We start from the raw sequence: 15,949 nt of genomic DNA on the forward strand, positions 1-15,949 counted from the left end.
ATCCCAGCACTGGGAGGCAAAGGCAGGTGGATCTCTGTAAGTTTGAGGCCAGCCTGGGCTACAGAGTGAGTTCCAGAAAAGGCTCCAAAGCTACACAGAGAAACCCTGTCTTGAAAAACCAAAAAAAAAAGGCCTTCTACCTACATCGTCTTAAGTAATCTTCAGTGATCCATGTTTTTTCATATTGTAAACTTGTAAAAATTATAGCTCTCTATACAATCATAGTCAGACATAAGCTACCAATCAAAACTGCTTTTTTTTTGGGGGGGGGGGCGTGTTAAGACAGGGTTCCTCTATATAGCCCTAGCGGTCCTGGAACTCACGATGTAGACTAAGCTGGCCTCAAACTTACAGACATCCGTCTGCCTCTGCCTCCTGAGTGCTGAGATTAAAGGCATACACCCTCACTGCCCAGTCAAAATTACATTTTTAAAGGCTGACTCTCTCTTTTGGCCTTGTGACTTCAGCGATCTCATGTCATGAAACCTATGCAACTTTACTCCAAAACTACTTCTGTATCCGCCTCCATGAACTGTCAAGTGCACGACTGAGTGAAGTTTCAACCTCCCCCTGCTACTCTCAGTGCACCTTTCCCCACTCTGCCTCAGCAGCATTGTAAGACACTGGAGTTTGTGATTTCTGCACACACTGAGTGTGCTTGTATAGTCACTCCTGACTGGGGTAAAAATACTACAGCTATAAACTATGTCAAAACATTTCAATCTATAAAGTATAGATTTCATATATCAATTCTACCTCATGAAGTTTTTCTTGTTTTGATTTTCAAGTTAACTATTTCCCAGGTTGGTAAGGACATCATCACATCTGCTGTAAGTTAATTATATGAGAGGAAAAAAGAGACCCACCAAAAGAATAACAATCCAAATACCGCACTAACCTGCCCTCACATTCCCACCGAGCGAGACAAGACTGGGAACGAGGCAGCCTGAGGTAGGAGTGCTAACTAGGATGAGGGTCTCTTTAACAGGAAAGACAACAAGAGAGGCAAGAGAAGTCAGGGAGAGAGAAAGATGACTTCCAGGGCCAACAGAAGACACTGAAGCTCTGTGACCAGGAGCAAGAAAGCCACATTAACCACCCCTCTGGAAGGAAGTCCTCAGTTACTGCCTACACACATACATAAAGGCAGAAATGCGTTCACTTTTCATCTAGCAAAGTGTTAAGTGACCAAAAAAAGAATGCTACTTAGTCACAGTGATCATCCCTGTAGTCTCAGTCATTTGGCAGACTGAGGCAGGAAGTTGCTTGAGCCTAAGAGTTAAAGACCAACGCCGTCTCAAATATCAAACCCCGACCCTGAACAGCAAAAACCCAATTTAAAAAAAAAAAAGCCAGATGGTTGTGGTGATATATTATGTACCCTAATAAAATTTGCCTGAAGATCAGAGAACAGAACAAGCCACTAGATTAAACACAGAGGTCAGGCAGTGGTAGCACATACCTTTAATCCTAGCACTAGGGAGGCAGAGATCTGTCTGGATCTCAGTGAGTTCAAAGCCACCCTGGACTACATGAGACTGACTCAGTCTAGGAGAAAAACAGGCAGTGATGGCACACACCTTTAATCCCAGCACTAAGAAGGAAGTGACATGGCTGGGCATAGAAAGATATATAAGGCGTGAGGAGACAGAAACTAAAGCTTTTTGGCTTAAGGGTTTAGGCTGGAGACCTTTCAGGTGAGGACTCAGGATTTCAGTCAGAGGATTCATGGAACTGATGAGGTGAGACGTGGCAATGGCTTATTCTTTTGTCTCTCTGATCTTTCAGCATTTACCCCAATATCTGGCTCTGGGTATTTTATTAAAACACCTATTAGAATTTGTGTTACAGGTGGTGGTGGCACATGCCTTTAATTCCCAGCACAGGAGAGGCAGGAGCAGGTAGATCTCTGTGAGTTCAAGGTCAACCAGGTCTATAGAGTGAGTTCCAAGACAGCTAGGGTTACACAGTGGAACCCTGTCTTGAAAACAAAACAAAATAAACCCCCAAAAGGCCCAGTATCTTAAGAAGAGTTATCCATACCTTTGAGGGTGGCCCACACACATAAGTCTGCTAAGGTCAAGGAGTTTCCAACTAGGTATGTTCTCAAAGATAGGCAATGATTAAGCTCGTTAACTGCAGAAGTCAGCGCATCACACGAAGACAGCTTTGTAGCACTAAACTCCAACCAATGATCAATCTGTGAACACAAAAGAATGTAGTCCAGAGTTCAGGCTTCAAAACAAAATGGCCACACAAAGAATGCTAGTTAATGGAGCAACAAAATATTCTTGGCTTCTTCAGCTAGAACAGAACTTTTCTTACCTGAAATTGTACAATTTATCATTACATGGTTCAATTCTGGTTATCTGGGGTCCAACAATTCTGGTTATCTGGGGTCCAACAATTCTGTTTATCTAGGCTCTAACAATGCCACTTAGATAAATGCCATCTCTGCAGTTACTTTCCTATGATTTCTTTTTGTTCTTCCTTTTTTTTCCAGGTACATGGAGGGTCACACCAGGAAAGAACAAGAAAAATACTTGATAACTGACAGAGGGACTAACTAATCTGAAGCTACCTACACAGACAAATTAATACAACTGAGGAAATTTAAAAGCCAATCATTAAATCCAGTTTCTGCCCAGCGTGTTGGCACATGACTGTAACCCAGCAGGGCAAGAGGATCAAGTCTGGACACCAGCCTGGGCTATACAGTGAGACCTTATCCGAAAAGTCTAAAAAGAAGAAGCATTATTTATTTTTGAACTGTGTGAACACACACCAGAGAAAAACCACATCTACATAGAGGCACTGAAAGCTGGTCTATTATTGCTCCCAAACATGTGTGAGCCTGGGCAATGGCAATCTTCCTGGCCTGCTGTTTTACGTGTAATGTGAAAGGTGAGTAGCATGAGCTAGACAGTAAAATCCAACTATGAAATCCTAGACCAGGAAGGTGAAGAGAGCATGACGTGACCCAAAAATACACTCAGTTTGGAGGGAGACGGTGAACCTGAAGAGCTGACAGTTTGTTCCCCATGCATGCCAACTAAGAAGTCTACCCAAACTACACTTCAGCTTATTTGTCTGGAAATAAACGTGCAAGGAAACTAAGTGTGAGGGGACACAGCTGTAATACATTCAGGAGTCTGGGGCAGGTGAGTCACAGTTCTAGGCCAGCACAGGACACAGCAAGTTGACAGGCTAGCCTAGACTCCATTGAAAGACTGGGTCTCTATTTTAAAAAGCAAACCAATCAGAAACATTTCTTACCTTGGACCTATGATTAAACCTTGGTCCTGGCCGGGCGGTGGTGGCACAAGCCTTTGATCCCAGCACTCGGGAGGCAGAGGCAGGTGGATCTCTGTGAGTTCGAGGCCAGCCTGGTCTACAGAGTGAGTTCCAGGAAAGGCGCAAAGCTACACAGAGAAACCCTGTCTCGAAAAACAAACAAACAAACAAACAAAAACCTTGGACCTGTTTATTTACTAATGTCACATGCCAATACACGGTTGGACAAACATCAGAATGCACAAGACCAAACATGCCCGAGAAAATACATACCCCTTGCTTACCTCAGTGTGTTCCATCAGATTAGTACCATACAGTCCAGATGTAGTTGCAACTCTAGCCAAGTAGCGCAGTATTGAGTTTATGTCAGTGAACACCACGTTCCTAGAATTAAAGCATTAAGTCATTATTATAGTTGCTTCGGCAAAAGTCTTGAGAGTCACAAAGGAATGTGAAAATGGAAACCCTAACATATTTACCATGTTCTTTTTTCTACTGTGCTGGTTTGAATGTAACTGGCCCCCATAATCTCATAGGGGTGGCATTATTAGGAGGTGCAGCTGGCTGGAGGAAGTGTGTCACCATGTGGGCAGGCTCTGAGGTCTCCTTTGCTCAAGCTTCCCTCAGTGTGACATGGAGACTACTTCCTGTTGCCTGCAAGATGTAGGACGTCCACTCCACTACTTCTCCAGCACCACATCTGCCTACACGCCACCATGTCCCACCATGATGATACTGGACCGAACCTCGGAAGTGTAAAAGCCACCACAATCAAATGTTGTCCTTTGTAAGAGTTGCTGTAGTCATGGTGTCTCTTCACAGCAATAGAAAGCTTAACTAAGACAATCTACCACAGTAAAAAATATAAAGTACTAATTTGTTCTTATTGTTTCTTTCAAATTTTAATCTGTTCTAAAATATCCACCTGAATTTAATTTACTTTGGAGCAGATTTTCTATATGACACTTCATCCTTTAAGTTTTTGTTTATTATTTTATTATTTTTCTATTTTTAATTTATTTTATATTTTATACATTTGAGTACAAGTTTATTTTTAATTATACACATTCATTTTGAGTACAAGCATGCCATGGCTTGCATATGGAAGTCAGAGGACAACCTGCAGTTATTGTTTCTCTCCTTCTAACACATAGGTCCTGAGACTTGAACTTAGTACATCAGGCTTGGCAACAGACTTTTTAGCCAACTCACAGGCTGCTTTGTTTTTTGAGATAGGGTCTCACATATCCTGAGCTAGCCTTGAACTCAAGATCCTTCTCCCTCAGTCTAGAGAGCACTGAGCCTATAAACCTGCACCACTATACCCGCCCTCCTCACTTACATCTTGTCAATTTCTTATCAGAATTTAGCAGTGTCTATGTCTTATCAGTGGTGATGAAAATGTAACTGGGATTTAGAAGTATAAAGTAATTTAAAATAAATGAATGCAAAGAAACCAAGGATATATACCACTATAAGAAACCTGCTTTTATCAACTTTCAAGAGAAGAAAGCATATCTAACCCCACCAAAATGCCATCAAAGCCAGACAGTGGTATGGTGGTGTGCCCCTACAGACTAGCTACTCAGAAAACTCAGGCAGGAGTACTGCTTGGATTCAGTTCAAGGCCAGCCTGGGCAACAGAGCCAAAACCAACATGTTTAAAAAAAAAAAACGGAAATCACTAGCAGAAAACAACAGAGTGAGTGAGTAAGTGAGTGAGTGAGCAAGCCCTATCACAACTGTTTGACAAAAATAAATTCTTTACAGGCACACGCCTTTAATCCCAGCACCAGGGAGGCAAAGGCAGGGAGGTTCTGTGAGTTCGAGGCCAGCCTGGTCTACAGACACCCAGGGCTTGTTACACAAAGAAACTCTGTCTCGAAAAACCGAAAAAAATAATTCTTTATAAGACACAAAATATAAAGAAAAAAAAAAAAGAAAGTAATAGCAAGAAAATTTCAGTGCAAATCCAAAAAATTTATAAGACCTGGAGAAACAGAATCTTCGGTGGATAAAAAGTGAACAGTAAGCTGATTTAAATTTTTGAACATGAGAGAAAGCTTGGCTGGAGGAGGACTGGCTGAAAGCAAGCTTCAGAAACATAGCTACTCATGCAGCCTTTCCTGTCAGGCCAGCCCCACTGCCCTATTCTAGTAAAACACTATGTGGAGGCTCATGCTCACCTCAGCACTTGGCAGGCTGTGGTAGCAGGACTGCTGAGAGTTCAAGGTCAGCCTGGGTTACTTAGAGATCCTGTCTCACCCCTGCCCATCTGACCTCATCCCCAAATAAATGGAAATCTCTTCTCTAATAAATAAACCATGAAGTCTTTGGATAATCTCATCAACCCAAGGAAGAAAGAACTGTGGACTCTGACTTCACGTTCACTAAATGACGAGCACCACTGCTACAGCTCGGCTGACAGGACCAACCTGAGATCTTTAGTCTCCTGCTCAGAACTGCAAGCACTTCTGAGAGCCTCCAGGTCTAACCTGATATTTGAAAAAAGTCTTTACTTATTTATTCATTCATTCGTTTGTTTGTTTGTTTGATTGATTGATTGATTGATTGATTGATTTGTGGTGCTGGGGAGGGCCTCAAGCAAAATATGACACACCCTTACCACTTAGCTATATCCCAATTCCCCTTTTACTTTCAGGACAGTGATCAGCCTGGCATGGTAGTGCAGACCTGTAATTCCAGCACTCAGGATGCTGGGGTAGGAGGACCTTTAGCCTCCACAAGCATGCACTTACAGGAGCATGCACTTACAGGAGCATGCACTTACAGGAGCATGCACTTACAGGAGCATGCACTTACAGGAGCATGCACTTACAGGAGCATGCACTTACAGGAGCATGAACTTACAGGAGCATGCACATGAATGCACACACACACACACACACACACACACACACACCATGAAACATCTTTCTAGGAACAATCCACCTAATTAGCAAGCAAAATAAGCCCAGAAAATTCAGAGCTGCACATTTTAAATGCTCTTTAGAACTGAACAGATATATAAATAAGCACTTACTCAGAAACACGAAGAAGATTCTCTTTCCCTTCTTCCACAGAAATGCTGACATCACCTTTCACATGTTCCACTGCCAGCAGAGCTTCTAAAAATGATAGCATGAAAGATTTATTTCTCTTCAAAGACAAGGTAGTATTTATAACCTGAGTCACAGAGCAATAAGGATAAATCAACAATCTAATATTAAGTCCTATAAGGTGTGACACCCACCTCACCTCCCATCCCCACACTCCCCCAACCCTGCAGTAAAGTCGAAGTTTGGTGCTTAGAAAAGTAGCTGTTTAGTCAGAATCTGCTGCTAGTTCAGTCCAATCACTTGTCACTGCTCAGCTTCCAGCCAGCAACACCAAAGTCATCCCTTTCCTCCCCTAGAGGAGGGGAAGAGAGTAGAATAGTGGCTCTGTATTTGAATACCGTATGTTATGCATTACGCTGAATACTTGACTGTCACACTTTTAATCTCTTTAGCAACCTCAAGAAGTAGCTACTCATTTACAGGGAGGAAGCTGAGGCTGGCAGAGGTTAAACAGCCAGCCCAGTGCCCTTGGCTAAACACAGCAGTCAGCATTTGGATGCCGGTCAAACGGCTCAGCACTCAAATTCTAAAACCCCTGGTAATGCTGTCCTTCAGCACCTAACACAGTAAGTAAACAAACTCATCAGTCCTCTGTCCTGCAATTGGTTATTAAGATGGACAGCTAGCACAGACACTCATTTCTATGTAAATACTATGTTCCACTGGGAGCAGGGCCCTATCAAGGAAAGCACAATAACCTTGCAAGGCTTATTATAAGAGAAAGCAAGTGCATTGGTTTGTGTGTCTCACCCTGTAAGTTTGACTACAGTTTGCATGTCTGACCTCTGTTAAAATGTAGTTGTCCTGGTCACAGTATTAAGAAATGGGTCCTATAGAGTCAAGCATGATGCCTGTATTCCAAACACTCTGGAAGCTGAGGCAGGAACATCAGGAGTTCAGGACCAGCCTGGGATATACAAGATCATTTCTGAAACCTAAAGAACAAAATTGGAGATACAGCTCAGTAGTACAAGGCTTGTTGAGCATGCCTGAGGCCCTAGGTTCAATAATCAGGAAAGAGTTGGAAGGGGAGCTGAGTTTTCTAGGAAAGGACTAATACAGTGAAGGTTTGTGTCGCCTCAAGCATTCTCCCCTTTCTTCAAGGATCTATGACAGCAAGATCACCACTACAACTGGCCCATTGGTCTTGGACTTTCCATCATCCAGAGTTGTGAGCCAGCAAATCCTGTCCATTACAAATTACCCTGTCTGTGGTACTGTCTTATAGTTGCACAAAGCAGACTAAGACAGCCAGAGATTTCTCAAAAGGTAACATATACTTTAAGTGTAATCCAAGTAAATGAGATACATTTTTAACCTATCTATAATAGAATCCTGTCTAGCATATAAAAAGAATGAACTACTGTTACAGGCGACACCATGAATCAGAAAAGCACTATCCTGTGTATAATATATATGTGTGTGTGTGTGTGTGTGTGTGTGTGTGTGTGTGTGGTATGAGTCAATATATACAAAATCCTAAAAGCAAAAACAAAATAACAAAAATCAGGTCACTGGCACTAAATGCCAGAGAAAGAGAGAGAATTTCCTATAATGGAAATATTTGGCATTATTGTTATGGGGATTTAAATTCCACATATGTCTATACATATATGCCATTGTATATTAAAACATACAATTAATATTAGTGAACTTTAATATATGTACGTTCCAAAGCCAATTTTCAAATTTAATTTTAAAAAGAAAATTAAATATTTCACATATATTGTTATGAATTTAACATGAGAAAAATGATAATACATACAAAAGAAAATGTCTAGTTGGAAGGTCACCATTTGAGGCACATCTTAATAACCAAGTTAGACAGGATGCACCAGCAGAAGTTGAAACCAATGAGGTATTCAGGAAAAGAGAAATGTCTGCATAGCACTGAGTTCTCTCCATTAAAATGCCTTTGGTTGAAAGGGAAAGCTCTACATCAGGGAAAACTGGCAAACAGCATGTTAGGTGATCAAGACTAGAACGGGAAAATTAAATTCATATACCAACTGATGGGCTGCAATGTAGAGCAGGAAGGAATGTTACACCAGCCCTGCCCAGGATGGATAGTCTGAATCCACCCACAAGGAAACATCTGACAACCCAATTAAAGGAAACATAAGAGGTTTGTCATCTTCAGAAGTCAAAGCTATTAAAACCAAGGGAAGGCTAATAAATCATTCCACATTGAAAGAAACTGGGCAAACAGGGTGTTAAGAGGCAAAGTATGGTCATTCCAAGTTGTTGGGTCCTATTGGAGCAATTAGCTTTAGAACAGTAATGGAGTCTGTGCATTAGAGAGAAGAATTCTATCAATGTACGGTTCCTGTATTAAGTTAGGTAGAGAGATCAAGTACTTATAAAAGATGCATTATGAAGTATTCTGGGTGTAGAAGCATCGAATATGTTGTATGCTCTTAAGTAGAATTCGGGGAACATTCTGTTCTATGAGTGCATCTTGAAGTTTGAAAGTACTTTAATACACACAAAAATGTCATGTCAAAGACATAAAATCCTCACAATTTGGGGCTGGAGAGATGGCTTAGTGGTTAAGAACACTGGCTCCTCTTCCAGAGCAGGTTCAAGTCCCAGCACCCACATGGCAGCTCACAACTGTCTGTAACTCCAGTTCCAAGGGACCCACTACTCTCACACAGATATACTTGCAGGCAAAACACCAATACACATAAAAATAAACTCTGTTTAAAAATCCTGACAATACAATGTTTTTTTCCTAGATATTTAATCTAATTTTATTGCTTAAAGATAAGATTTATCAAGCCGGGCGGTGGTGGCGCACGCCTTTAATCCCAGCACTCTGGAGGCAGAGGCAGGCAGATCTCTGTGAATTCAAGGCCAACCTGGGCTACAGAGCGAGTTCCAGGACAGGCTCCAAATCTACACAGAGAAACCCTGTCTCAAAAAACCAAAAAAAAAAAAAAAAGATGTATCTGATTTGAAAGAGTCATAAGAATTTAAAATAAAGGGGAGGTGCAAGCAGAAAATAATGTACATTATCTAATGGGCCTAGAGTTCAAAATGAAAACAAAATTTAAGACTCTCTTCCAGAATAGCAGCAGAATGTGGTTCTGAGTTCTAAGGACACAGACCTAGTGTTCCCCCACAGTGATTTTCCAGGCAGTGTTAGTTTACAAACAAAACAAAACACTGTGGCTTAGCTATGTACTGAACATCTAAAACGTGAAAGAACTTTCCCATAGTCTCACTTAATTCTGGCAACCAGCACTGGATAGGTTTCCTCCTTCCTTGCAGGATAAAACAGAACAAGGAACCTGTAAAGTTTCACCATAACCAGCAGCCAGGATTGAACTCAGGGATCCAGGATTAACGATGAAGCCAACACTGTCTAGTGCCACAAACCAAGAATCAAATATATTTCTTTTAGAGCGCATGGATTTCTGTTAGGTTAGTGTAAAGGGACCGGAACTAATATGCTAAAATACTATCATTTGAAAACATTTCAAATGGTTACTACATTCTATTTTAGGTCTGGGGAACGCAGCTCAGCGGCAGAGTGCTTGCCTAAAATACAAAGCGCCCTGAGCTCTATCCCAGTACATTAATCCATAAATAAATGTCCTTTCATTCCAACAGGCTCAGACCGCTTGTCAAAGTTGAGCATGTAAGAAATTTCATCAGCCCCCATATGGCCAATTGTATTTAAAGGGCTGGGCTTCTTCAACATTAAAAAGTACTTCCGCGTCTACACTGCACACATCATGGTTAAATGAGTTTGTATAATTTCCCAAAGTAATGAAAAGGTAGAAATCCTAAACTATCAAGCAGTAGCGTTGGCCACTTTGAAAAATCAATTCCGAATGGAACCTAAGATGACATTTACTCGAGCCTTTACTACGTCCACGGGGTGAGTAGTAAGCCACCCGACAGCATCAGTCCGCAGCGTTCCGACGGCTTTCCTAAGTAATTACTGCCTTCAACGAGAAGCAAACGCTGCCTCGGTTAAAACTCCAAGTGCTGACAGGAAAGTCTACCCTGTCCCCTTCAACTCGACAACGTATGGGAAAGTGGGGCAAGTGAATTCAGATCTTCTCTGGGAGGTGGGGAAGGGGTGGGAGGTTCCAGATGAGAATGAGGAGAGGATGCTAAAAAGGACGTTCACAGGACAGGCAGTTTTCAGTTCCACTTCCAAAGCGGCTTGGGACCCTCCCCGCCAGGGCTCTCGTCCTGTCCCTCCACGTTCCCCCCCTCCCCCCGGGACGGCAGGACTCGGGAGACGACGCCCTGCGTGGACAGAGGCCGGGGCCACGCGGGGCCAAGCCCGTCCCGGGGCGACAGTCTCCCCCCAGCGTGACCGCCGCTGCACCTGCCCCGCACCCGACGGCTGATGCAACCCGCGCACGGCGGCGGCGGCGGCGGCGCGGCCCTTACCCAGCGGAGGGTCTCCAGCGTTCACCGTGAGGCACAGGGCCGCCATCTCCCAGGGGCTGCGGGGCTACCGGTCAGGGTGTCTTCCCGGCGCACGAAACTCGGGCTCGACTGGAAGGGAGGAGATGCAACGTGGGCCCGCGCCCGAAGCCGCCGCAGCCTTCGCTCCGCCCCCAGACCGCCACCGCTGCGCACGCCGCAGTACGTCATAAATATGCGTCCGCAAAGCCGGTTTTCGCTCCGCCCCCACTCCTCCGCCACGACTGCGGGGGTCAAAGGCACGCTACTGTGTGCGTCATCACGGCGCGCCCACTCCGTGGAAGCCTTCGTTTAGCCCCCGGCCCGGGAACACTGCGGTCTGGGCGAGCGGTACTGTTCGTCATCACAGCGCGCCGGCTCCACCTTCAACCGCTGGCGCCAGGGGTCTTCCCGTCGCCCTTTGGCAGCCGGTCAGGACCCACGTGGGGTGCCACGCCGCTGTTGGAAAGCGACGGACTTGACACGACACGTTGTCAAGCGAGGGAAGCAGGGGCATGAGACTAGTTTGTCCTGGGACGGTGTCACATGTCCCAGACTGTGCTACTGGTGGACGCTTGTGTTCGCAAACAGAAGGAAAACACGCACAAAGTCGACCGATTACAGGATACCCCTATCCTCCGTCTCTTCATTTTTCTTCAAAAGAAAATATTTTCTGGAATAATTTGGAAACAGGGTGTGTGGTAAATGCCTAATTCCAGTACCTAGGAGGCGGGATAGAAAGACAAAATTATGGGGACAAGGAGAGAAAAAGGATCCTCCTGCTGGGCTTCTCTCCCATGAAAATCAAGAGTTCCCCAGTTAACATCTGTAGTGAAGGCTGCCAACGTCGACAGTATTTCTTTTATATAGAAGTATTTTCAAATAAGAATGTTAAAATAACAATTCAGGCTCGAGGACTGAGCGTATATGAGCTTAGGTATGGTCTTCTGCGAATCTCGAAATACTGTTAACTTGTTTTTACGGTGAAAATAAAAGTACAATTCAGGAACACCCCGTGACCAAATTCCTTAATAACCCTTGAAAGACAATAACGTCACTGTTATTGTAAAACCGTGAAGTGTGACTGCTGTGGGCGCTTCTCTTAGAGCACCCCTCTCTTAACCCCTATGCTTAAATGTATATTTTTTTTAAAAAAAATCTCATCATAAACTCCATAAAACTCCATAAATTCTTTTTAGGAGCAAGTGAAGGCTCCCTCTGTGAAGGTCTTAAGACTGAAAAAAGTTATTTGGTGCTAGGAATGTATTCCAACGGTAGAACACTTAGCATACAGGAAAACTAGCAAATGGACAAACGAACCCTGAAGAGTTATCTATAAACCAGGAATGGTAGCCTGTAATCCTAGGTGTCTGAGGCAAGATGATTGCCAGGAGTTTGAGTTCAGTTCATAGTCATTTGAGCTACTCCATAAACAGTATCTAAAAAAACAAATGTTGATTTTTTTTTTTTTTAACTAAAGAGTCCTTTGTATATTTAAAAATAATGGTTAAGCCAAATGTGTTGACTAAGACAGGAGATCGATCTCAGGTTCCAAGCCAGTCTGTCCTATATAGGACATGTTGGATCAACCCTTTTAATAGATAGAAATTCTGCCTCCGATGAACAAACCAACAAAAATAACTACAGTAATGGTTAAAAAACTTACAAAGGGCTCCAAGAAATACTTCTGGGCTGAGAGATATATCTCGTATCTCAAGGATAGAGCCCTGACTAGATGCAAAACCAAACCCCCACGGCTGCCCTAATTTGTCCTGTTTTGGAGTGTATTAAGTAAGCATCTTTCAGAGAATTTTCTAATCCAAATTCTCTGTGATGGCGTGTGTTTGCCCTGGGCATTTTCCAAGGATTGAAGTTCAAGTCCAAGGAGCAGGACTGATTTCAGAAACCAGTACCTATCTACCTGTACTTTCCAGTTACCTCAGCAGCACATCCATGTTTTAATTGGGGAGACTTAGGCTTTTCATGCAACTATAGGGTAGTTATTTCTTTGGGTCCCTGCCTCTGAACCAGTACCAAAGATGGCTACATTTATACACAGCCATTCCGCAGAGCTGGCATGGTACCTATTACTACAGTGGAATGAAGGCAGGCATCAGCCAGTGCACTGAATACCATTTGGTTCCCTTCTGGCTTTATTTCTGCCTTTGACTCTCCCCCTCCTGCCCTCCCCCGAGTCATACTCTTCTATAATTACCTTGAATTCCAGGGATGTTAAGATCATGGGACCAAAACCACTCCCAAACACAGAGGAGCCTCAATTCACCGCACCCATTCCTGTTGAGAGGACAGCCTGGAGCAAAAGCAATCACCACATACCAACAAGATTGCTCTCCTCTAATGACAGCAATGACTTTAGGATTTTTTTTTTTTTTTTGGTTTTTCGAGACAGGGTTTCTCTGTGTAGCTTTGTGCCTTTTCCTGGAACTCACTTGGTAGCCCAGGCTGGCCTCGAACTCACAGAGACCCGCCTGGCTCTGCCTCCCGAGTGCTGGGATTAAAGGCGTGCGCCACCACCGCCCGGCGACTTTAGGAATTCTTACAGAACCAGGCTTGAGATCATGATCACTCTGAGCACTGGTTTGGTTAAGATTGCCCGCTCTATCAGCTATGCACACCGATCCCCTCCTTTCGTTTGTCTGATCTATAAACTCTCAATGTTCCTCTTAGCCCCTGAAAGACTTGGGAAATTTTGACCAAAGACAGGGATTTACTAAATAAAATTACAGGATTCCATTATTTTGGACTAAGTTCTGGCACTAGACCCCAATAGATCTGGTTCAAAGTCAAAAGGGGTCACTTCTGCTGAAGTTCCCTGTCAAATGCTAAAGGAAGCAGTTTATCTGACCTAAGAGATCAAAATTAGCTATCTGCCAAACTTCCCTAACAGGCCAGTTTGGATTAGTCTGGTCCTGAAGTTCTCTTGATTTAATACTTACAAAAAGACACTTGAAATAACCTGATGTTAATTTGTTATGCCCAGATTATGACCCCAAAGAGTCCAGAATGCAACAGCAAGGTTTATTCTGTAGATACTAGTCTAGACAGGGAACTCATTCCTACACCCAATAGAGAGAGGCAGGGAGGAGTTGCTCTTTCTTTGTGAGGCTAGCTTTTTAAAGGCAAAAACCACAAGCCCTCCAGGGGGGCTTGGGGGGGTTGCACCAGTGCAACTCGAATTGGTTTATTTTTATCTCTGTTCTCTTTTAATTGGGTGAGGGTATGTAACCTTTGAATTTACTGGTTGGGGGTTACAATTATCATTTTGGGGGCTGTCCGGGACAAGTCCCAGGCTTTGTCCTTGAGCTGCCATGGGGGCTGGCTGGCCTAGCACGTACTGACTGTGGGGGCTGGCTCAGTGGTCCAGGCTCTGTCCTTGACTCATGGACATAACTCTAAGTTGGTGAGGGGTCCCAGACAGTAAACATCTGGCTGAACTTTGAGCAGTCAGAGTACGTGCAGAAAGGGAGCTACTGCAAGGACTATGTCTTTTGTTCATGGCCCTCCCAAAGACTGCTTGCTCAAGTCTCAGGAAACTGAAATTGAGGCCTGATCTCTGAGAGAAGACTGAGCAGCCTGTTATGGCATCTGCCTGGTCCTTTCAAAGTCACCACTTATTTTTCTACTATTCATGTTCTCCCAGTCCAAAGTGCTGAGATCACAGGCATGTGTAACATACACAGCTCTCATTTGGAGGCTTTCTTCATGTGGTCCAGACTCACCTGGAACCTGTGATGCTGCTGACTCAGCCTCTGAGTGCTGTGACTACAGATCATGCTCAGTATCATTTTATCATTTTTTAGAACCACAAAGAAGTACTTGGCTCACCCCAACCACATTTTATAATATTTTCTCATCTTCATTTTACTATAGGCATAGTGGCTTGCTTTCTGTTTTCTTCCTCTTAGAGAAGTGCCTGCTATTCCCACATGAAACCTTACCGTGTAGCATGGCTGAATTCCCTCTTGCTCTTAACCGGGGAAGATATACTTCCTCCATCTAGATTCTAGATTCTAGAGGAAACTCCCTTCTAGCCTTCCCACCTCACTTGCTTTCTAGCACCTTCCAAATCAATTTCTACAGAACTTAACATAATATGAAGTAACTTACAAAGAAGCAGACTTCTGGTCAGTGCCATGCCCACTGGTGAATGGACAGGATCTGTATGATGCCGCACTAATATTTGTTTGAGTACACATAGTCTTCTGGGGCAGCATCCAGTGGTTGAGCATGGATGTGGTATACAGTCAGAGTTGATGCTGGACAAGGAAGAGGCCAGGACATTAAGAGCTTCCCATACCTTCATACGGAACCTCAAGTTTATCCTGAAGGCAAAGGCAACGCCAAGCAGACTTTGAATACGGGAGGCTTGATTTTTTTTTAAATTTATCTGTATGAGTGTGTGCACCAGTCTGTGCACCACATATGTGCCTGGTGTATGCTGAGGCTGGAAAAGGGTACTGGAGTTAGACAGTTGTGAACTGCCATGCAGAACTGGGAAGCACACCTTGGTCCTCTGGAAGAGCAGCCAGTGCTCTTCACCAGTGAGCCATCACTTCAGCCCCTAGATTTGATTTTTAAAAAAGCGCCAGGAGGTGATGTGATAGGTGGGTTACAGGAAGCCATCAGCCGCCGCAGGCTCGCTGAGACTCGCGCTTGAGGCTGGAGCACTAAGTGCTTTGAGCTGCGGGTTCAGCCGAGCTCCCAGGGGATCCTGCCCGGGTCCAAGCGGCTCCGCTCCGCCCAGCCCCGGCCACTACCACTGCCATTTTGTGCACAGCCAGCCCAGCTTGTGTCAACACTTCACCAATGGTGAAGCGCAATTCCACTCTGCTCCGAGTCCAATCCCTCGAGTGCCTGTGCTCCTCAGCCAGCCCACGCGTTCCTGCGGGGCGCTTTTAGCGGGAGTTTTCTACTAGTGTGCCCCAAACCCAGGGTTTTAAAAGCCACGTCTGGCCGCCTGCTGAGCAGTTCTGTTCTGGCGTATTTCCCGATGCCTGCAGCCTCTGCCTGAAACGTGCGCAGTCGGCGGGTTGAGCACTGAGTTCTGAGAAAGGCAGTCCCCGGCCTCCAGCCTCGGATCCGCCTGGCTG

The 15,949-nt window shown here is 44.2% G+C and overlaps 1 protein-coding gene across 2 annotated transcripts in view; it reads right to left on the reverse strand.

The window, feature by feature from the left end:
- Eprs1 (glutamyl-prolyl-tRNA synthetase 1) overlaps positions 1 to 11,003 on the reverse strand; it is a 71,437-nt gene extending 60,434 nt beyond the window's left edge. The window contains exons 1-4 of one of the 2 annotated variants that reach the window (XM_059280160.1): positions 10,824 to 11,003; positions 6,338 to 6,422; positions 3,579 to 3,678; positions 2,044 to 2,200 (exon numbers count right to left, since the gene is read on the reverse strand). In XM_059280160.1, the coding sequence (XP_059136143.1) occupies positions 2,044 to 2,200; positions 3,579 to 3,678; positions 6,338 to 6,422; positions 10,824 to 10,869 (388 nt within the window). In that variant the 5' untranslated portion in view covers positions 10,870 to 11,003. Of the gene's footprint in view, positions 1 to 2,043; positions 2,201 to 3,578; positions 3,679 to 6,337; positions 6,423 to 10,275; positions 10,611 to 10,823 lie in introns of those variants that run through there. The other variant, XM_059280162.1, reaches the window with a different exon arrangement.
- Between the last annotated feature and the right edge of the window lie 4,946 nt (positions 11,004 to 15,949).

Source organism: Peromyscus eremicus, chromosome 15 (genome assembly GCF_949786415.1).
Source record: "Peromyscus eremicus chromosome 15, PerEre_H2_v1, whole genome shotgun sequence".
NCBI classification, from domain to species: domain Eukaryota; kingdom Metazoa; phylum Chordata; class Mammalia; order Rodentia; family Cricetidae; genus Peromyscus; species Peromyscus eremicus.